Consider the following 20848-nt stretch of genomic DNA (forward strand, 5'->3'; position numbering starts at 1 on the left):
TGTGGGGCTGGGGGTCTTAGCATGGTCTCATAGGGCTGGGCATAGTCCTATGGGGCTGGGCATGTTCCTATGGGGCTGGGTATGGTCCTACAGGGCTGGACATGGGACTGGGAGTCCCATCAATGTCTCATAGGGCTGATCATTGTCTTGTGGGGCTGGACATGATCCTGTGGGGCTGGGCATGATCCTATGGGGCTGGGCATGGTCCTGTGGGGCTGGACATGGAGCTGGGGGTCTCAGCATGGTCTCATAGGGTTGACCATCATCTTGTGGGGCTGGGCATGGTCCTGTGGGGCTGGGCATGGGGCTGGGGGTCTCAGCATGGTCTCATAGGGTTGATCATCATCTTGTGGGGCTGGGCATGGTCCTGTGGGGCTGGGGGTCTCAGCATGGTCTCATAGGGTTGATCATCATCTTGTGGGGCTGGGCATGATCCTATGGGGCTGGGCATTGTCTTGTGGGGATGGACATGGGGCTGGGAGTGTCAGCATGGTTTCATAGGGCTGGGCATGGTCTTATGGGGCTAAGCATATTCCCATGGGGCTGGGCATGTTCCTATGGGGCTGGGTATGGTCCTACGGGGCTGGACATGGGGCTGGGGGTCTCAGAATTGTCCCGTGGGCCTGGGCATGGTCCTATGGGGCTGAGCATGGGGCTAGGGGTCTCAGCATGGTCTCACAGGGCTGATCATCGTCTTGTGGGGCTGCACATGATTCTATGGGGCTGGGCATGGGGCTGGGGGTTTCAGCATTGTCCTGTGGGGCTGGATATGGCCCCATGGGACCAGCCTGTGCCAAGCAGGATCTGATCCCCCCACCTCCCACCCTGCCCCCCTAGAGCTGCCGACTCTGCCCCCCCAACTTTCTCCCCCTGCCACTCCCCACTAACTCCCCCAAAACAGCCCGTGGGTTGCCATGGCGATTCCTTAATTTCCCCCCCCTCCCCCCCCCCCCCCCCCATTCAGCAGAACCAGGTTTGCTGCGAAAAGAGAGATGCGGAAATTCAAGCAAAGTGAGCTTTTTGCTGAAAAAATAGATTAAAACGGTTTAAAATGGGCTTGTGGGGGGTTTGTTCCCCCTCCTGCAGCGCTCGGGTCAGCGGATGATCCCCGCGGTGAAGCCGCTGTGCTGCTGACCTGCTGGCCCCGGTGTTATCGTTGACAGAATAATTGACATCCTGTCGTTACCACTGGGGAAGCAGCAGGAGGGGAAGTTTAATTAAGCAGAAATATTAATTGCTGACATCCTCCCCCGGGCACTGCTCTGGATTTGAGCAGGGGAGAGATGCTCAGCACCCAAACTGGGACGAGCGTGAAGGCACTGCCTTAAACTGGTGTGGGAAACCCTCGCAGGGAGCTTGGATGACACTGCGAGGTGCAACGAGTTCCTGCCAGGGCTCAGCCTGCTTCTGCCAGGGCTATTCCAGAGCTTGCCTCCAGTACAGGGCTTTTAATTAATGCTGGTTAATTATATGATGAAATATCATAATAATATGGTGGATGTGCCAAACCCCTTGGTGCTGGCGCCTGGGATGATCCTTCTTGTAATCTTTTATTTTATTTTTAGGGTTTTGATGAAATTTGGCCACTTTCACTGGCAGAGGAAGGTCAGTCATGAAGCCAGTGGGGGGAAAATGCGCGTTCCTGTTCAAATATTCAAAAATAAGGAGATGGGAATGGCTGCGAAAGCTTTTTATTTGTATTTGAGTTTAATGGCAGAGCAATAAAAGCCGGGGAAGGGAAGATATGGTAACCATAGCCACCGTGGCACGGCGGGGGGAGCCATGGCTGCTGATTTATGCTTAAAGTATTTAAAAATTTAAAAATCAAAAATGGATTGGGGTGCCTGAAATCTTCCCCTTTCAGTGTTATTTTAGGGGTCTGTGGGTGATGTGGCATGAAGATGCTTTGCTGTTATTGGGGTCCCCTGGAAAGCAAGAAACATCCAGAAAAAGCAAGAAAGAACCAGGAAAAAAAGTGAGAAAAAGCCAGAAAAAGTTCGAATGGGCCAATTTTTGGAGAAGATAGGCTCAGGGCAGGCAGGAACTGGCTAAAAAGCTTTCCCCTATTTCTTGCCCCCTAAAAAGCCCCCAAAAGTCCCTGGGTATCCCAGCAACCCCCACCCTGCGCTCCTCCTCTTCTCTTCCAAGTAAATAAGTTTTTTCTTTTTTTCTTATGTTTTTCCTTTTTTTGTGTGCTTTTTTTTTTTTTTCCTTTTTCCTTGTCTGTTTTTTTCCCCCTTTTTTTCTGCTCTTGTCTTTTTTTTTTTTTTTTTTTTTTTTTTATCCCCCTTATTATTTCCCTGCCAGAGGACGATTAAGGCATAAAAGCTCTCAGCTGCACTTAAAGGCAGATTTGCAGCTCCAGCCCCCGGGGGGGCAGGGTGGGGGTGGTGAGAGCATCAGCCCTGGCAGTCAGGTGAAAAATATTGCTTTTCGGGGGGCATTTTTAGGCAGATTCAGCCCATTTGGGGCCTCCCCGCTGTTTCCTGGAGGTTTTGGAGGTCTGAGGGGGTGGCCCCGGGGGTGGCGGGGATGGGGGCTGATGGCCCCGGGGGTGGCGGGGGGGCTTGGGCTGGGGTTGATGTCCCCAGAAGAGATGGGGACCTGGCAAGGGGCTGGGGTTCATGTCCTCGGGGGTGACGAGGTTGGGGAGGGGTCTGGGACAGATATCCATGGGGGTGTCGGCGGCCTGGGATGGGGCTGGGACCCCTGGGATGGGGTTTGGGGCTGGGACCCCTGGGGTGGGGTTTGGGGCTGGGACCCCCGGGAAGGGGCTGGGACCCCTGGGGTGGGGTTTGGGGCTGGGACCCCCGGGAAGGGGCTGGGACCCCTGGGGTGGGGTTTGGGGCTGGGACCCCCGGGAAGGGGCTGGGACCCCCGGGATGGGGTTTGGGGCTGGGACCCCCGGGAAGGGGCTGGGACCCCTGGGGTGGGGTGTGGGGCTGGGACCCCTGGGGTGGGGTTTGGGGCTGGGACCCCCGGGATGGGGCTGGGACCCCTGGGACGGGGTTTGGGGCTGGGACCCCTGGGGTGGGGTGTGGGGCTGGGACCCCTGGGAAGGAGCTGGGACCCCTGGGGTGGGGTTTGGGGCTGGGACCCCCTGATGTCCCCAGGGGCGGGCGGCTGCTGTTCACGGGGGTGATGGGGACGTGGGAAGGGGCCGGCGCCCCCAGGGGTCACGGGGGGGGGGGGGGACACGTGGCGCCCCTCGGGGCCGGGCTCCCGCGGGGGCGGGGCGGCCGGGCCGGCGGCGGGTGAGAGCGGGGCCGGGGCCGGGGGGGCGGTGGGGCTGGGGACCCCCCAGGGCCCTACGGGGGGGGTGGGTGTGTGTTACCCCCCCCAAGGCTCCGTAGGGTGTGTGGGGTGGGTTACCCCCCGCCAAGGCCCTATAGGGCGTATGGGGTGTGTTACCCCCCCCGCCAAGGCCCTATAGGGCGTATGGGGTGTGTTACCCCCCCCGCCAAGGCCCTATAGGGCGTATGGGGTGTGTTACCCCCCCCGCCAAGGCCCTATAGGGCGTATGGGGTGTGTTACCCCCCCCGCCAAGGCCCTATAGGGCGTATGGGGTGTGTTACCCCCCCCGCCAAGGCCCTATAGGGCGTATGGGGTGTGTTACCCCCCCCAAGGCCCTATAGGGCGTATGGGGTGTGTTACCCCCCCCAAGGCCCTATAGGGCGTATGGGGTGTGTTACCCGCCCCCCCCGGGCCCTATAGACTGTATGGGGTGTGTTACCCCCCCCCCCCCCCCAAGGCTCCGTAGGGGGTGTAGGGTGTGGTAGGGTGTGTTACCCCCCCACACACAAAAACCCTACAGAGGGTGTGGGGTGTGCTCCCCTCCCGCCCCCCCCCAGGCTCTATAGGGGGTGTGGGGTGTGTTACCCCCCCCCGCCAGGGCCCTATGGGGTGTATGCAGCCTGTTACCCCCCAAAGCCTTACTGGACATGGGGGTGTCCTCTGCCAGCAGCTCTCTCCAAGAAACCAAAACCTTCCAAAATAAGACTTTCTGCCTATTTCTGCCTTCTGTTTTTTTTTTTTTTTTTCCAGGACACTCGAGCATCCCAGTGCCTCTTCTCCCCCTCCACTTTGGGAACATCCCCCCCACCCCAACCCCACGCCGGGGGCTGCCAGCACTGTCCCCCCCCCCACCCGTGACAGCCTGTCTTGGAGGTACGTGGCTCCCTGGGGACGAGGGCGAGCACCGAGGGGACGCTCTGATCCCCAAATCAAGGGGGGATGACCCCATTCTCCCCCTGCCATGAGCACCCCCCGGTAAATCCAGCTGGGTTTTCATGCATGGGGGGTTTCCTGGCATGTCGCAAACCTTGCTGGGCTTTTCTTCCCTCCAACCTCGCTTTTCTTCATTGCCCCAGCAACATCTTAAAAACAAATTATTTTTGTTTTCTTCCATCCTCTCATTTTTTTTTGGAGGGGGGGAATAAAATTCCTTAAAACTACCCCACAACAAATGGAACGGGTAGACGTGGTTTAAAAGCCCCTGATACCTTGCAAGGAGCAGGGTCTCTTGTACAAGCAGCCCCTCTCCCTGCACGGGTGGGCAACGCTGGGTGCCCCCCGCGTGATTTGGGGGGGGGGGGGGGGCTGAGGCTGGCCGGGGATCGGAAACTTGGCATTTCGGGACAGGCTGCACGGGCGCTGCGGGGTTTTTGAGTACAGATTGGCATCTCCGTGCTGGGGAGGAGGAGGGTGTGGGAGGGAAAAGTCAATTGTAACGGCACCGGAGCTCGATTACGAAGAATAAATTCCTTTCCCGAGGGGTTTTGGCACGTTGGTTGCTGGGTTGGTTGTTTTTTTTTGTTTTTGTTTTTTTTTTTTTTTTTTTTTTTGTTTTTGTTTTTTTGTTTTTTTTTTTTTTATTTATTTTGGGGTGGGTTTTTTTTGGTTTTGTATTTTTTTTTTCCCCCCCTCTCTTTTTGTGCTATAAACCATCCATCTCTCTGCCAAGGAGCAGGTCCCTTTGCTGCAAAGGACTGAAGTGGGGAGAGGGGCTCAGCGCCCTGTGGGTCCCATTCAGTGTTGCCCCACTGCCCCACGGCACTGGTTATGGTGGTGGAAGGGTCTCCCGCTCGCCGCTGGCCTCCGTCGCTGCAGGCGGGGTGGGGATGTGGGGTCTGAGGTCTCCCCACGTGCCCCCCCCCGGCTTTCACTGACCCCCTCTTGCCTGTGTCTCCCCAGCTGAGCTCTGTGGGCCGGTGCTGGATGCATCTCCAAGGGCTCATCCCTGAGCAAAACCCACTGCCTGAGCCCCCCCGGGGTGCTGACCCCATCGGATCCTGGTCCTCACACTCCTCTGCTGACGGTGGCGGAGAAATGAAGGTGACTCCTCGTCCGGGGAGGATAGCAGCATCCTCTCGGGGGGGGGGGGAAACCAGCTTGAGTCTCCCCTTTGCAGCTACCCCTTCGATTCCAGATAAATTTGCTTTATTTCTCTCCAATAAGCCCAGTAACATGACTTCTTGCCACAGTGCAAGTGTGTTTTGGGGAGAATTCACAAACTTTTGGTATTTGCAGAACAAGCAAGGTTCGTGCCATCCCTCCCTCCCCGCTGTCTTTCTTTCTCTCCTCAGATGAAAACCTGGATCTGCGATTCGGGGCAGAAACTGGAAATTTTCATCCCGTTTCTGGGCAAGTACCGTCTGTTCTCGGGGCGCTGCTGCCAGACCTGCACCCCGAAGAGCTGGGTAAGAGCGTGGATCTGGAAGCCCTGCGCTTCCCGGAGCTGGCTGGGAAGAAAGGTTGGGATCCCAGGATGCTGGCAAAGAGGACAAGCCCCATCCGAAGGGTCCTGTGTGCCCCGGGAGAGAGGGCTGGGGGCTGGCGTGGGGCAAGCGCAGCCAAAACCTGCCCCACTGCCCTTCAACGGCAGACCCACTGCTGCTGTAAGGGCTGACCCCACTTTTTCCTTCCAGGATGGTTTTTACCACCAGCATCTCTCCTCTCTTGGCTTCCGTGACGCCATCCGGGTGACGGAGGAGGACACGCGGTGAGGACAGAACAAGCTCTGTGCTGGGGAACGCTGGGCAAATCACTTTTTTTTTTTTTTCCCAGGTTTCATCCAAGTCCCCACAGAAATCCCTTCCCCTGCTCTGCAGGAGTGTGGGGATGCCTCTCCATCACCCTTACTCCCTAATTAGTCCAAAAAGGAGTTACGCTAATTATATTTTGAAAGGCTGGAAGCCACATCTCCAAGTGCAGAGTGTTAATAACGGCAGAGGGGAAAGGGCTTGGTCTGTTCCTCTGGCTGCTGTCACGGTCAGGCTGGGAGAAGTCGGCCACAGAGTTGAGGATTTGGGGTTGTTTCTTTTTTTAAACAAAACTTGGTATCTTGATGCTGTTGGAAAGAACTTGGCGGGGGGGGGGGCTGAGGGTGTTTTCGTTCTCTCTGGCTCCGGCACAAGGACAAGCTCACGCACGCAGCCCTTGGAGCAAGCCTGGCTCCCGGCCCCTGGGGAGAGGCGAAATGGCCTCCCCCCCAACCCCTCCTGCTCTTCCTCCTCCCCACGGGCTCTAACTCTGGACCTCCAGCTGGTGTCAACCAGCCTTTTCCTCCGTGGAGCCCAGGAGCTGTTTCCTTGCCAAATTGCCTGATATATTTTTTTGTTCCCGAGGTGCTGGGCTCCCTTGGTTCCTCTCCCCTTTCAGAGCAGTCCCTGGTGGCTTAGCAATTTTGCGCTGTATTTTTCCAAATCGGGTCATTATACTCTATTCAGCTTGAAATATCCCAGCTCCAGCTTTCAAACTCTTTGAATAATTCATCCCCGCTTGCAGCGACGCAGGAGTTGCGGGATGGCTAAAAAGAGCTTGGTGATGGGTGGCTGAGATCACGAGGGGAAAGACGAAGGTCTGAAGTTCCCATGTCCCTCTCCGGCCGCCTGCAGCCCTGCCGCTGGGTTGCCACACACTCTGTGCAATCTCAAACCTCGTTTACATCCCTTTCAGGTGCTGCCTAGCTCTGATTCGGGGGGAAATTTGGAAAAGTCCTCAATTTGGGACCTCTGCAGCATCCCCTGCGCGCTTCTAGCAATCACAGGTTTCCTTCCTGTGTGAGGAGCGATGCTGCAAGGGTGGCTGGGAGCATCACTCTGCTGGTGCCTCCGTTTTCCCAGCTGTAAAACGGGGAGAAAAATCTCAGAATTCTTGCGAACAGCTGGTTTGAGGGAAGCTGAGCACCCTGGAAAAGCCTCTAACCACGAGGACATCGCTGTCTGTCTCCCTGCCCAGGTACCGGGGCTGGCTGGTCCGAAGGGTCTGTGGTTTGCTCGCTGTCTGGGACTGGAAAGTTCCTGCTGACACCCCTGGAGACCTCCCGGCGAGGATCTGCCGCAGCAAGAGGTAAGCAGGAGCAGCCGGGGGGGGGGCTCTCTGGGGTCACCTTCCCCCCTGGCAGGCCCCAGGTCCTGCAGCATCGTCCCCCAATCCCGTGGGATTCCGTTCAGTCACCGGAGCGAGGGATGCACCCGTCTGCTCCTGGCAGAAAGAGATGGGTCAGCTCCTTCTCGCTGCTGCGCCCTTCCCAAAAACTCACCTCGAGGAAGGGGCTTTGCAGCTGCTTCCCCCCGGGCTCAGCACCCCCAAAAGGAGCCCGTATCCCAGTTTGGTGGGGAACGGGTTCTCCAGCCTCTGGGCTCCGCTCCGGGACGCTGCCGAGGCTCTCTGTCTCGTTCTGTCCCAGTGGGGTGAGGTGGCCTTGTCAGGCAACTGTCCCCTAACTTGTCATTGCTAATTACACAGCAGGAGGCTGGCAGCCAGTACGTTGTAATTACTGTAATGCAGAATGCTTTTTCACCCCTTGCTCTGCCTCCTGCTTCCCACCTCCTCTCCATCCCCTTTCCGCATGGCATGGGATGTCACTACCAGGTGGTCCCGTGGCTCAAGAGGGGACAGCAAATCCCACCAGCAATGGAAGGAGAAAATATTCAAGATCTTGGCGGAAATCCAGGCCCCGCTCTCCCTTCTCATGCTGAGGTCTGTGCTCCCTCCCCGGTGAGGGTTGTGGGTGCGTATGGGCATCTTCCCCCTCTTGCTGGAGGGATCCCAGCTCCTGGCTGGGGTATTCCCAGTCCCTCTCCTCCACTCTAGGGGTCTCATGCTCTTAATTTCTGTATTAAGCCCCTTTGGGTGGGCTTTGAGCAGTGGCTCAGTGCCTCATGCCTGCAAGCTGTCCTCTGGGGGATGCCCAGGGATCCTTTGGGGGATGCGTGTGCTGAGAGCCCAGGCTGACGCTGCAGGGCAGGCAGCCCTTGGGGTCCCATGCAGCTCCCTGGGGATATTTCCCCCCAGTTTCTTCCAGCGAGCTGGAATCTGACACCAGAGTGGAGAAGGGAGAGAAAAGAAAAAAAAAAAAAACACTGGGAGGATGTAAAGCAAAGCAAAGCAAATGGGAACTTTTCCTCTCTCTCTCTCTCTCTCTCTCTCTCTCTCTCTCTCTCCCCTCTTTTCATTTTTTTTTCATCCTGTCATTGAGAAATTGGCAATTAGAGGTTGCATTGTAGCCTAATTGCTTGTCTGATTGAGCTGTAATAAAAGAACCCTCTGAGCATCTGAAGTATTTAAAGGGAAGAAATTACCCAGGGGATAAAAGCATTCAGATCCTTCCCGTAAGCAGTGTGCGGGGAGGACGGGGAGATGGAGGGGTAATTGACTTCAGCTTTTGTTGCTGGGGGGAGAAGGGGGTGGTCTTGTCACATCCAACCTTTAATGTTTTAACTTAATTTATAATAGAGCTGTTTATTTGCTTTAAGGGAGCCGAGAAGTGAGATTTTGAGTTGAGCTGTCTCCTGCATCCCCCCTTTGTCGCCTGGGTGGGGAAACTGAGGCAGGAGAAGGGCGGCCTGGATAAGGTCTCCGCAGTGATTTGTGGCCCCCCGCAGGGTTGCTCCCTTGCTTGTTTTCCTGCAGGCTGTGCAACTGGGCTCTGCTGAAGCTCCTGAACTGTCTCTTCCTCAGCGTGCAGCTCCACCGAGGGCAGCTGGAGATGGTGCGAAGGGCCGCCGGGACGGTAGGGAGCCCAGCCAGCCGCTCACAGCCCCGCGCCCCGCCGCCGGCACACCGGGCGCTGAGCCCTGGCCGCTCTCCTTGCAGCCCGGCGCGCCGCTGGTTTTCCTCTCGACGCACAAATCCCAGCTGGATGGGCTGCTCCTGTCCTTCCTCCTCTTCTCCCAAGGGCTGGGGGTGCCCAGGGTGACGGTGGGTGGCCAGGTCTGCAGCTCTCGCCTCCGGTAAGGCACGGCAGAGCCCAGCGCGTTGGCCAGGTCCTTGCCCGGGGAGGAGGGAATTGTGTTGGCAAACCTGAGGTGGGCGACGGGGGGGATGTCGCCCCATGCAAGGTGGGTGCTCGTGGTATCCTCTTTCTCCCGCAGAGCCCTCCTTGGCCACCTGGGAGGGATTTTTCTGCCATCGAGGATGGGGCAGACGGCGAGCGACCAGGACGAAGGGCTCCCAGGGACTGTCCTGGCCATGGTAGGTCCAGCCCGGGGCGATGGGAGGGACGAAACATTCTCCCAAGCTCCAAAAGCACTCGGCGAAGGCATTTAGGGCTGTCTTGACCACAGGCCTTTTGGCTGGGAGACGGATGCTGGCAGCTCCCATGCGTCCCCAGGGTGGCCCCCGGTGCCCCCCCAGCCTCACTCCGTCTCCTCCCACCAGTACATCGAGGAGGTGCTGAGGAGCCGACAGCCTCTGCTCATCTTCCTGGAGGAGCCTCCCGTCACCCTGCGCCTCTCTGCCCCTGCCCGGGAGTGGCTGGCCCTGGTGTACCGAGCCATGCGGGACGGCGCCGTCCCCGATGTCCTCGTGGTCCCTGTGGGCATCGCCTACGACGTGGTCCCCGGGGCTTCGCACGGGCAGCGAGCGGTGAGGGGTCTTCCCGGTGCAGTCGCAGCACCCGGACGGCGGGGCGCCTCCCTCGGGGAGCGGCGCTTCCATCCATCACCCCATTAAATGCTTTGGCCCCCTCTCCTCCCAGCACGGCGCTCGGCCCTTCGGCCTCGGTGCGTGCCTCTGGGCGGCGTGCCGGGCCCTGCGCCGAAACTTCGGCTGCGTCCGCGTGGACTTCGCCCAGCCCTTCTCCCTACAGGTACGGCGGCGGGGTTTTCGGCCGGGACTCCTGTTTGGATCCCTCCCAGCTCTGGAGGGTTTATTGCCGCGGTGTTGGCGGCCGTGCAGACCTCTGTGGGTCGGATGGAGGGGTTTGGGGCGGCTGGGGGGGGGATCCAGGGTTCTCCAGGACGTCCAGTGAACCCATCTCTAGGGGAAGCTGGGGCTCGCTGGGACCTTGGGGTACCCCAGGGCTCGAGCCAGCTCGTTGGTGCTGAGGGCCGCGAGCGCTCGTAGGCTCGTTTGTCCTTCCCAGGAGTTTGCGGCCAAAAACCTCGTCAGGCAGAGCTGCACGGGGAAGCCGCTGGAGGAGCTGCTGCTGCCCACCATCCTCGGCACGCGGTAAGCGGGAGCTGAGCACCGGGGCAGCGTGTCACCTTCGATGTCTGCTCCCTGGCCCTGGTTTCTCACCCCTCTGGCTCCCATTCTCTCCAGCCCCAGCCAGCTGGACAGCAGGAAGGCAGAGATTTGGAGCCCTGGCCCTGCAACAGCCGCCGGCTTGGAGGCAGAAGAGGAAATGTTGGTGACCAAGCTGGGCCTGCACTCCCTGAGCGGTGAGGGGTCTGCGGGGGGGGAGGCAGCGCTCTGTCCTCCAGCTGTCTGCCTCTCTGTGCAGGGCTGGCGGGGGGGGGGGGGGGGGCAAAGACCCCCAGCATCTGCTGGGTGAGGACATTCCTTGGAATGTCGCCACCGCTGCCTTCTCTTCCTCTGGGGCTCGGGGTGGGGGGGTTAATCCCCCCCAAAGCTAACGAGCACCCCTCCTTCCCTTGCAGACGGTGTTGCCTGCTCCGCCGTCATGGCTGTAGGGATCACGTCCGTGCTGCTGCTGCACAAGCACCGCGAGGTGAGGCAAGGAGGTTTCCAAGTTTCTCCTCCTTTGGAGCAAGCTTTCCCGAGCTGCCCCGCCGTGCAGAGGGGCCCAGCTCATCCTCCTCTTTCTCCAGGGTGTCTTCCTCTCCCGGCTGATGCTGGACTTTGCCTGGCTGCTGGAGGAGATCCTGCTGCGCCAGCACGACGTGGGCTTCTCGGGGCAGCTCCGCACCCTCGTGCACTACAGCCTCACCCTGCTCGGAGCCCATCTCACCTTCTACCGCCTCGCCCCCGTCAGTGACATCCTGGTGGTCCCCAAGGCCTCGGCGGAGGCTCTGAGCGAGCTGGGCCACCACAGCGCTGCCATCCTGCCCGTCTTTGCCAGCGAGGCGGTGGGAGGTGAGGAGCGAGGTGCGGGGGGGATCGGTGACACCAGGGATGGGTGACGCCGGGGGAACCGGTGACGCCGCTTTCCCGGCAGCCTGTGCCATCCGTGCCTTGCTGGTGGAGATGTTGCCCTTCCTGGGAGCGAGTGTTGGACCCTCTGGCATCGTGCTCGGCCAGGACGAGCTGCACCGCAAGACCCTGGAGCTGCTCCTGCTGCTGCCCCCAAACCTGCTGGGGCTCCGGGTAGGGGCTGGCGGCATGGGGTGGCACTGCCATCGCGTGGAAGTGGCCTGTCACCGCTGCCTGCGGGGCCGCAGGGAATCCGGCTGCCTGCCAGCCCCTTTTCCTTCTCTCCCCTAGCCCTGCCAGCCCCTCGACTACTGGAGCCAGGACATCGTGGACAAGCTCCTCCTGTGTGGGCTGCTGAAGACTGAAGAAGTGGGTGCCCCCCACCCTGGGGACCCCCTTCCCACGCTGGTGCTGGGTGGCTCGGCCCTTCCTGCGCCCTCCAGTCCCGGCTGGGAAGGGGACAAGGGCGCAGGGTCTCTGCTGAGGGGGGGTGGGGGGGCACCGGGATGCCGGTGATGTGACGCCCGGCTTGTCCCCCCAGCCTGAGAGCGAGCGCTGGATCTGCGACTTGGCCCCACGGCCCTTCAGCAAGGGGCGGCCCTGGGCCGGGATGGACTTCACCGACAGCGACAACGACAGCGAGGACGAGGTCCCCAAGCGCTGCTTCAAGGTACCGGGGTGGCCCCAGACACGGCCCGGCTGCCTCTGTGACAGGGTTTCACCAAAGCCTGGCTTCCCCCACCCCCTCCAGCTCAGCGAGCCCCAGGGCTCACCCGGCTTCCTCCTCTTCCTCTGCCGGCTCCTGAGCCCCGTGCTGAGGACCTACACCAGAGCCGTGGCTTTCCTGGACCGACCCAGCTGGCCCCAACCCGGTAGGACCCCCCCTGGGGTGGGCAACCGTTTCTCCAACCCCACCAGCCCCGTCTTGCCTTGGCTTTTGGGGAAACTGAGGCACAGCCAAAGCTCCCTTGCGGCCCTGGCTCTGCACCAAGACCAGAGAAGAAGGGCTGTGTCCCGCCGGGAGCTGGGGGCGCTGGGATTTGACCCCCTTTCTCTCTCCCCGACCCCAGAGCCAGCCTACGTCGAGGCGCTGCTCCAATTCCTGGCCGAGGAGGATGGTTTCGGTGAGTTGGGCTGGGGGAGGGATGGGGCCTCCCTCCTGCTTTGGGGTCAGCATACACACCCCCCTCCACTCCCAAAACCGGGCTGTGGGTGCCTGGGGGGTGGGATGCAGGTGCTCCCTTGGGGCTTTCTCTCCCTTCAGAGTACCCAAACAGGACCCTGGCCCTCAGCTCTCTGCAGACCTTCAAGGAGATGGGGGTAAGCATGGCTGGGCTCCACCAGCCCCCTTCCAGCCTCAAGCTTCCCCCCCCCCCTGTGCGACTCCTCTCCCTCCCCAGGTGCTGGAGGAGGTGCAGACCCCCGCCGGCCCCCTGCTCCACCTCGCCCAGCCTTTCCACTCCCGTGGGAGCCGGGGGAAGCTGGAAGCCTTCATCCAGCAGTTCACCCAGCTGTAGGCACCTGCCCTGTCCCCACCGCGCCGATAAACCCGGGAGCAGGGCCCTGACCTGGCTCATGGATTTATTTGAACCCCGCCGGGGGGGAGGGTGGTGGGGGGGATGGGGGTGTGGGGTGTGGAGGGAGGGGGAAATTGGGCGGGGTGAAATTTGGCGTCTCCATCTTCACACCACCTTGTTGCAGATGACGCCCAGCTCCTCGATCTCGCACTGCACCTCGTCTCCTCTCTGCAAGGGGCAAGGAAAGGGTGGCACACCCCCCCCCCTCTTACCCCCCCTGGGGTCCTTTATGTTCCCCCTCTGCCACCCCAGCCCTATTTCAAGCCCCCTTTCCCTCACCTTAAGAAACACAGGGGGCTTCTGAAAGGCCCCCACACCAGGAGGGGTTCCCGTCAGCAAGATGTCCCCAGGGACCAGCGTGACGAACCTGGGGTGGGTGCCAGAAGCCATCAGCTGTGGCCCCCAACCCCGATCCCCAGGGGAGCAGTGCTGCCCCCCCCCCCCCCCCATGCCTACCGCGAGACCCAGGCGATGAGTTTGGGCAGGGGGAAGATGAGCTGGTTGGTGCTGCTGTCCTGCATCACCCGCCCGTTGATGCTGCAGCGGATGCTCAGGTTGTGGACGTCTGTGGGGACAGAGGGCAGGGGTCACAGCCTGGGGGGGGGGTCCCCAGGAACAGCACCGTGGGACCCCTGGCCACCAGGAGCGCTCCCTTTGGGGAAAACACGGCTGCTCCGGGGCAAATTTGGCAGTCGCTGCCTCCTGCGTTTGCTGGGACAGTCTCTGGGCTGTCCCTACCTGCCACAGCCTCCTTGGTGACAAGGGCCGGCCCCAGGGGACAAAAAGTGTCGAAGGTTTTCCCCAGCAGCCACTGCCTCCCGTTCCTGCTCTGCCAGTCCCGGGCGCTGATGTCGTTGGCCACCATGAAGCCCACGACGTGGTCCAGCGCTGCTGACTCCTTGGGGGGGGGGGGGGGGTGACAATGGGGACCTGCTTAACTGGACATACACACACACACAACCCCCCAGACCCCGCTGAAATGAGGAGGGGGCTGGGGGGTTACCTCGATGTGCCGCCCCTTCTTCCCGATGACAGCAGCCAGCTCCACTTCCCAGTCCACCTCCTGGAGCAGGGTGGGAGAAAAGGGGGGTGCTGGGGGTGGGGCTGAGGGGGGCTGCACCCCATGTGGTGGTGGTGGGGTGGGGGGTGGGGGGGGTTTTCCTCACATTGCTCTCCTGGGGGTGCACGATGTCATCGAAGGGCCCGATGATGGCGCTGGGGAACTTGTTGAAGATGATGGGCTCCTTGGGGATCTTGACGCCCTGCTCCAGGCAGTGGTCGCGGTAGTTGAGCCCCACGCAGATCACCTTCTGCGGGTCCCCCACGGGCGCCAGGAGCCGCACCGACTCCCGCGGCACCCGGTGCCGGCCGGACTCCAGTGCCCTGTGGGGCCGAGTTGGGGGGGGGGTCAGCACTCCCGAGTGGGGTGCGGGGGGTCCGATCCGGTGCTGGGGGGGGGGGACACCCACACCCACACCCACCTTTGAGCGGCAGCCAGGCCGCGGTGGCCGCTCTCCAGGAAGGCGCGGGCGGAACGGGGCAGCGCGGGCTCGGCCTCGCTCAGATCCACCACGCTCCCCTCGGCTGCCTCCACCCCCAGCCGGGGCTCGCCCCCCCCGGCCCCCCGGAACCGCACCAGCCGCATGGCCCCCCGCAAGCGCATCTGGCACCTGTGGGCACCGGGGAGCAGATCCGTGGGATCCTGCCTGGAGTGGATCCTGGCAGCAGCCGTGGGGGGATCCCCCCCCCCCCCCCCCAGCATAAGGGGGGGGATCCCTGGGGGCTGGCACCCCGCAGCAGGGTGAGGAGGGGCCGCATCCTGCACGGGGCCCTGGGGAGAGGGGGAAGGGGCAGATCCCAGCGCAGGTGGGATCCTGGAGGGAGGGGAGATCCCAGGAGAAGGATCTCGGGGGGGGGGGGGGGGGGGGGGCTGAATCGATTCCTGGGAGGGGAGAGATCCCGGCATAGGACAGATTGGGAGGGTAGAGGGGATCAGGCCGTAGTAAGGAAAGGCTGGGGACAGTGGATCCCTCCAGGGGGTGGAGGGGGGGGCAGATCCCAGCACAGACCAGATCCCCAGTACAGCAGTGAAACCCTCCCACAGCAGGGAGCGGATCCCAGCATGGGACTGATCTGGAGACAGATGGGATCCCCTGGCACACCAGACAGGAGGGGAGGGGAGATCACCTGATCCCACACAGCCTGGATCCCGGGGGATCCCCGCAATCCTTCACAGCCCTGATTCTGCACAACCCCAGTCCTGGGGGATCCCTCCCCCTGATCCCCCCCGACCCTGCACGGTGGGGATCCATGGGGGATCCCCTCCCGCAGTCCTGTGCAGCGCTGGTCCTGGGGGATCTCCTTGATCTTGCGTAGCCCCAATCCTGGTGGATCCCTACACAGCCTTCGTCCCAAAGGTCCCCCTAATTCCGGGGGATCTCCCCACCATTCCACACAGCCCCGATCTCAGGGGATTCCCCCCGCCCCCGATCCCGCACACTGCCGATCCCAGAGGATCCCCCACCCGTCCCGCATCGCCCCAATCCCAGCGGGTCCCCCCCTCCCCCAGTCCCGCACATTCCCGATCCCTGAGGATCCCGCCCCCCCCCCCCCCCCCCGATTCTGCACATTCCTGATCCCAGAGGATACCCCCCCCCCCCCCAGCCCCGCACTGTCCCGATCCCCGGGGATCGGGGGGGGATCCCGGGGAGGCGGAGGGGGCAGGGGGGATCCCCGGTGCCACCTACGTCACGTGCCGCGTCACTCCCCTCCGGGCACGCGCCAACCCCGCACCACCCCGCGCGCTGAAGGTCGCCGCGCCGAGTCCCCGCCCCGCCTCGGACTGACCAATGAGAGCGGAGGGGAGGCGGGGCCTCGCCGGGCGCGCCGCCAATGACAGCCGGCTCTCTCGGCCGCGCCTCTCCCGCGCTGGAGGGGGCGGGGCAGCGGCGTTGCTTAGGATACGGGGAGCCGCCGCCATGACAGCGGCCCGCCGCCATGACAGCGCCGCCATGACGGCGCCGAGGCCGGGGCCGACAGAGCTCCCGGCGGGAGCGAGCCGGGCCGAGGCGGGTGTTTCTCACCTTTATTTCATGGAAATGCGCAGTGAGTGAGCGAGTGAGTGAGCGAGCGAGTGAGTGAGTGAGTGAGTGAGTGAGTGAGTGAGTGAGTGAGCGAGCGAGCAACAGGCGGCTGCGGAGGAGGAGGGGGCCGAGGCAGGGGGCTGGGGAAAGGGCCTGGCTGAGGCGCGGCCTGGCTTCACCGGCCCGTTTGTGAGGAGATAAAAAGCAGCAATAACCCAAATAACCCTCCCGGCTGCGTCCCGCCGCTTCGCTGAGTGACGCCTCCCCTGCCGCCACCACCCTGGGGCTCGGGGTTGCCCTTTCCATCCCCCCTCCGGACCGTGTGTGGCTGGTGCTTCCCCTTGGCTCCCAGGCGGCACGTTTCATCCCTAAGTCATCACCATTTGTTTTATTTAGAAAATAAACCCTCTCTCATCGTATCGCCGGAAGGTGGGGAGTCGCTTCTCTCGGCACTGGGGCCACGCAGGGAGGAGAGGGAGGTTCGTGGGCTTTCAGGTTGTCCTTTGGGAGCTGTCGCCTCGCAGCAGCGATATTTCGATATCCCCTCCCCACCGGCTTGTGCCCCGGGGGAAGGGGTCTGGGGCTGTGCTGCAGCGGGGTCTCCTGTGCCACCCGGGACAGAGGGATCTTCCGCTCCCCAAAATGTGTCCAGCTGGCAGGGTGGGCATCGCCAGGCGCCGGGCTGGGCTCGGGCAGACGAGCAAAATCATCCGTGTCCCTTCTTGTCTCTTGGAACTGTCGTGCCAGCAGCCAGGTGGATTATTTCCTTATTTCATTTAACCTCTCATTTTGTCTGAAACGGTAGAAAAAAGTTCCCCTCGGGCCACTCAGGGAGGCGCTGGCGGGGCTGAGCAGGTGTTCCTGGGTTCTAGATCACGTTCTCGAAGATCTGCATGGAGCTCATGATGTCCTTGTCCTGCACAGGCAGGAGGGAGAGGTCAGAGCCCACAGTCCCCCTTCTCCCGCCCTTCCTCTCAGCCCCGGTGTGACCGGAGCTCTCATCCCCCATCTCTCCTGATCCCCGCCCCCAGCACATCATTTTGGGACAGGGCAAGGAGCGGGGATATGTTTCGGACTTGGAGGCCTGGCAGTGAGTGAGGAGGAGGAGGGCAGCGATGCCGAAGCCCACCCAGAGCTCCTCACCTTCTGGCACGTCTCCAGGAACTCCTCGAAGGTCACCACGCCGTCACCATTCCTGTCCATCTTCTGCAAGGGAACAGCAGGGGCTCAGCGGGGATGTCCCCGACAGCGACAGTGGCCCTGGCCTGTGACACCCCGGGGGGGTTTTGGTGGGCACCGGGACGGGACGAAGTGGGACAGTCTCACCTGGAAGAAGAGCTCCACGTGTTCGGCGGGCGCGCTGTCCCTCAGGGTGGGGTGGGTGCAGCGCCCCATCATGTCGTAGATGGACTTCATGATCTCCAGCATTTCCTAGGAGGGGACAGAGGGGGTTCAGGGTGACAAGAACCCTCTGAACAAGGGCACCTTCATCCCCCAGCACCCATTCCCACCGTCCCCATCCCTCAGGGCGTGCCCCGTGGTGCTCCCACCCTGCGCAGCCCCCCCGGTCCTTGTCCCTGTCCCCCTCCCTCCGTCACCTCCTTGGTGATGTAGCCATCTTTATTAATATCATAGAGGTTGAAAGCCCACTTCAGCTTCTGGTGCACCGTCCCCCGCAGCAAGACAGAGAGGCCGATGACAAAATCCTGCCGGAAGAACCGCAGCCGTGAGCGGGGGACGTCCCGCAGGCACCGCTGGCTCACCCACACCCCAGGGACAGACCCTCGTCCCCCCTTGGCTCAGCCGTTCACCCCCCTCCAACAGTGCCGCGGCACTGCCATCGATCGTGGGATGCCCTGGGGGATTTTTTTTTTTCCCTATTGATCCTGTTTCTATTCTCAACTCATCGCTATTTTTAATCACCGTGGTAAAACCGGCGCCTGACCCCCCTGCCGCAGTGCCTGGAACTCTCCCGGCACAAGCTCCCGCCATCGAGGAGACCGAAGATTTTGGCTGCGGCCGCCGCACCGAGCTTTTAACCCCAAGCACGCGCGCGAGCGAGGAGGAAGATGTGATGAATCACGCCGCTGGGCACGCTTTGGAGCCAGCCGCGGCTCGAGGAGCGCGGTGCTGGCACAGCTTTTCCCGGCGAGGAGCCGGGACGCTCACCTGGAAGCAGAGAGCCCCGTTGCGGTCGGCATCGAAGGCGTCGAACAAGAAGTGCGCGTAGGTGCTGGCGTCTGCGAGGGGAGGAAGGACAGAGCTGGTGAAGCTCCCCGCGCCAGCGCGCGCCAGGATTGGGGTTTGGCATTTTCTCTTGATGCAGCCCCCCCACCCCACCCCAGCACCCACTCAGCACCCCCCGACTCACCGCCTTGGGGGAAGAACTGCGAGTAGATGAGCTTGAAGGTCTCCTCGTCCACGAGGCCGCTGGGACACTCCTGGGGAGGAAAGTGGGCACCTGGTGAACCCCAGCTCCACCCGAGTCTGGCCCCGGCGGTGGGGGGGGCCGGGCCGAGGGTCCCCCCAACACTCACGTTTTTGAAGCCGCGGTAGAGCGATTGCAGCTCCTTCTTGGTGAACTTGGTCTGCGCCAGCAGCTGCTCCAGCCCCTCAGGTTGGTGCCGTACAGCCGAGAGCTCCACCTCGGCATCGCTGCTGTCTGTGGGGAGATGCCGGCAAAGACCCCCCCCCGGGGGGGTCCAGCAGCCTCTCCGCATCATCCCGGGCTGTTTCCCACCCGGAGCCAACCCTGCTTAAAACCAAACCCCGACCCAATGGTGGACCCCACGCTCCCCTGGCGCCGGGAGGAAAAGCGGGGAGCTCCGGATTTCACATCCCGAGGGAGAAGCCGGCCAACCCCGAGGTTTTCCCTAGGAGCTGCCGAAGCCATGTCCACCTCTGGCAGCACATTCCCAGGACGCGGAGCATCCCGGAGCTGCCTCTCACCCTGACCCTGCTAATGCTCCCTCCCGCCTGCGCCCGGCCTGGCGGAAGGTAATTAATAAATGATGGCTCATTAATAATTCCAGCTTGGGAAGCCCCCGCGGACCCGTCCAGCACCGAGACGGGGATATCAAGAACTTCGGGCTGGGAGAACCGAGCCAGAGTTGGGGAGAGGCTCCGCCGTGCCGCATCGGTAGGGACACCCCAGAAAACCCTGGGGTCCCCTGGGTGCTGCTGAGGTGGGGTCACCCTCCCCATCTCCCACCGAGCTGGGCTTGCCGGGGTGTGAGGGGGCAGCGCCGAGCCCCTTCCACCCAGCTGCGGTGGGGGCAGGATTGGGGGGTGCCGTGACCCATCTAGGAGGGATTTTGGGGAGGTCAGTGGGGGATTGGGGGTCCCCGATGTCACATCTCAAGAGGGTTTAGGGGTCGGTGGGGGATTGGATGTCCCTGGTCCCCCAACTCAGGGGGCTTTTAGGGTTGAGGCAGGACTTGGGGGTCCCCAGTGTCCCATCTCCAGGGGGTTTTGGGGGTTGATGTGGGCTCTGAGACCCCCGACATCGCATCTCGGAGGGATTTGGGGGGTCAGTATGGGCTCAGAGGACCCCAGCATCCTACCTCGGGAGGGGCTTGGGGGTTAACGCAGGCTGAGAGGCTGCCGGCATCCCACCTCGGGGAGGTTTGGGGGTCACTGTGTGCTGGGGGGTCCCCGTCATCCTGTCTCAGGGGTTAACAGGGGCACGGAGGCTCCCGGCATCACCCCTCAGGAGGGTTTTGGGGGTCGATGTGGCCTGAGGGGGTCCCCAGAATCCCCTCAGCGGGATGTTTTCAGGGGGGGCTGGAGCCAGCCCAGTCCCTCAGGGAAGGTCAGAGCAAAGCTGGGCCATGACGCGGCAAGTGTGGGGGGCAGGGCGGGGGGCTGCCAGCTCCCCCTGCGCCCCCAAACTCTCAGGCTTCACCCCAAAACCTTCCTCTGGGGGGGTGCCCCACCAGAAGAGCAGGTTTTACCCCACAGAGACCATTTACAGGCCAAACAGGTCCTTTAACCCAGGGAGGGACACCCCGAGAGAGTCGGTGGGGGCTGAAAATAATTAATTAAAATTAATTAAGGGGGGGGGGGGGAGACACATGCCGGGTTACCTTCCACGGAGATGGGCTCCAGGATGCCAAACTGCTTGAGGACGGCGATGAAGAGGAGGATGACCACGGCCACGGCGCACAGCTCCATGCCCTGGATCCCCATGGCCGGTTTTGGGGGGGCGGGGAGGGGGGGGGGAACACCAGTATCGGGGTGTGCGTCCCCCCCCGTGTGTGTGCTGTGTGTGTGTCGTCCCCCCCCCCTCAAAAAAAAAGCAGGGCACCCTGGGGTTGGGGTGAGGGTGTCGGCGGGCGCGGTGTTAGCGGGCGCTGGGGCGGGTGCCGCGGGCCGGCCTGCGCCCTCCCTCTTGCCCTCCTCCCTTGGCACACACCCACGGCCCCCCCGCTCCGGCCCCACTATTGCTGGGGTTTTTCCATATTTTAATCTTTATTTATTTTTTATCTATTTATTTATTTATTTTTTTATATCGGCCCCCTCCGGCAAAGGAGCCTGGGGGTGCCCCTCACAGCACCCATAGATGCCCCCCCCTTCACCCCAGCGTGCAAAAACTTGGGGGGGGGGGGGTGGTGGTTGTTGATGTCCCAAACCAACACCAGCTTGAAAATGGAATATATATATAAAAAAGAAAAAAAGTTGTTTTGTGGCCCCCCCCGGGAGGAGGAGGGCAGTAACACACACACACCCCCACACCCCCCCACTGCCCCTTGGGGGGGTGTTCAATCGGAGTCAATTAGCGCCGGGGATGGGGAACGAGCAGCACCGATC

The 20848-nt window shown here is 62.0% G+C and overlaps 3 protein-coding genes across 8 annotated transcripts; 1 reads left to right on the forward strand and 2 right to left on the reverse strand.

Moving 5' to 3' along the window:
• Positions 1-4078: 4078 nt before the first annotated feature.
• GPAT2 (glycerol-3-phosphate acyltransferase 2, mitochondrial) lies at positions 4079-12946 on the forward strand. Its single transcript, XM_042801353.1, has 22 exons — positions 4079-4167; positions 5194-5334; positions 5586-5699; positions 5928-6001; positions 7240-7350; positions 7876-7983; positions 8917-9016; positions 9100-9236; positions 9378-9477; positions 9664-9870; positions 9983-10093; positions 10370-10455; positions 10549-10667; positions 10887-10957; positions 11058-11322; positions 11405-11553; positions 11671-11748; positions 11921-12049; positions 12131-12251; positions 12450-12503; positions 12644-12699; positions 12780-12946. The coding sequence occupies exons 2-22, from the start codon at positions 5218-5220 to the stop codon at positions 12894-12896; spliced, it is 2424 nt and encodes an 807-aa protein (XP_042657287.1). The 5' UTR covers positions 4079-4167; positions 5194-5217; the 3' UTR covers positions 12897-12946.
• Positions 12944-15773, reverse strand: LOC116961759 (fumarylacetoacetate hydrolase domain-containing protein 2-like). Of its 2 annotated transcripts, XM_042801383.1 has the most exons (8): positions 15704-15773; positions 14438-14626; positions 14123-14339; positions 13960-14019; positions 13695-13854; positions 13413-13521; positions 13236-13323; positions 12944-13124 (listed from the first exon to the last, which is right to left on the reverse strand). In XM_042801383.1, the coding sequence occupies exons 2-8, from the start codon at positions 14617-14619 to the stop codon at positions 13062-13064; spliced, it is 879 nt and encodes a 292-aa protein (XP_042657317.1). In that variant the 5' UTR covers positions 14620-14626; positions 15704-15773; the 3' UTR covers positions 12944-13061. The 2 variants fall into 2 exon arrangements, with proteins under 2 accessions (XP_042657317.1, XP_042657316.1); XM_042801382.1 differs by lacking the exon at positions 15704-15773 and having other exon boundaries at positions 14438-15460.
• Positions 15774-15909: 136 nt separating this feature from the next.
• On the reverse strand, positions 15910-20839 carry KCNIP3 (potassium voltage-gated channel interacting protein 3). 5 transcript variants are annotated; one of them, XM_032991326.2, is made up of 8 exons: positions 20125-20839; positions 18577-18701; positions 18411-18480; positions 18209-18279; positions 17638-17745; positions 17366-17470; positions 17183-17245; positions 15910-16955 (listed from the first exon to the last, which is right to left on the reverse strand). In XM_032991326.2, the coding sequence occupies exons 1-8, from the start codon at positions 20225-20227 to the stop codon at positions 16908-16910; spliced, it is 693 nt and encodes a 230-aa protein (XP_032847217.1). In that variant the 5' UTR covers positions 20228-20839; the 3' UTR covers positions 15910-16907. The 5 variants fall into 5 exon arrangements, with proteins under 5 accessions (XP_032847217.1, XP_032847216.1, XP_032847215.2 ...); XM_032991325.2 differs by having other exon boundaries at positions 15910-17245; XM_032991324.2 differs by having other exon boundaries at positions 18411-18701.
• Between the last annotated feature and the right edge of the window lie 9 nt (positions 20840-20848).

Source organism: Tyto alba, unplaced genomic scaffold (genome assembly GCF_018691265.1).
Source record: "Tyto alba isolate M040663 unplaced genomic scaffold, T.alba_DEE_v4.0 Super-Scaffold_34, whole genome shotgun sequence".
Taxonomy (NCBI): domain Eukaryota; kingdom Metazoa; phylum Chordata; class Aves; order Strigiformes; family Tytonidae; genus Tyto; species Tyto alba.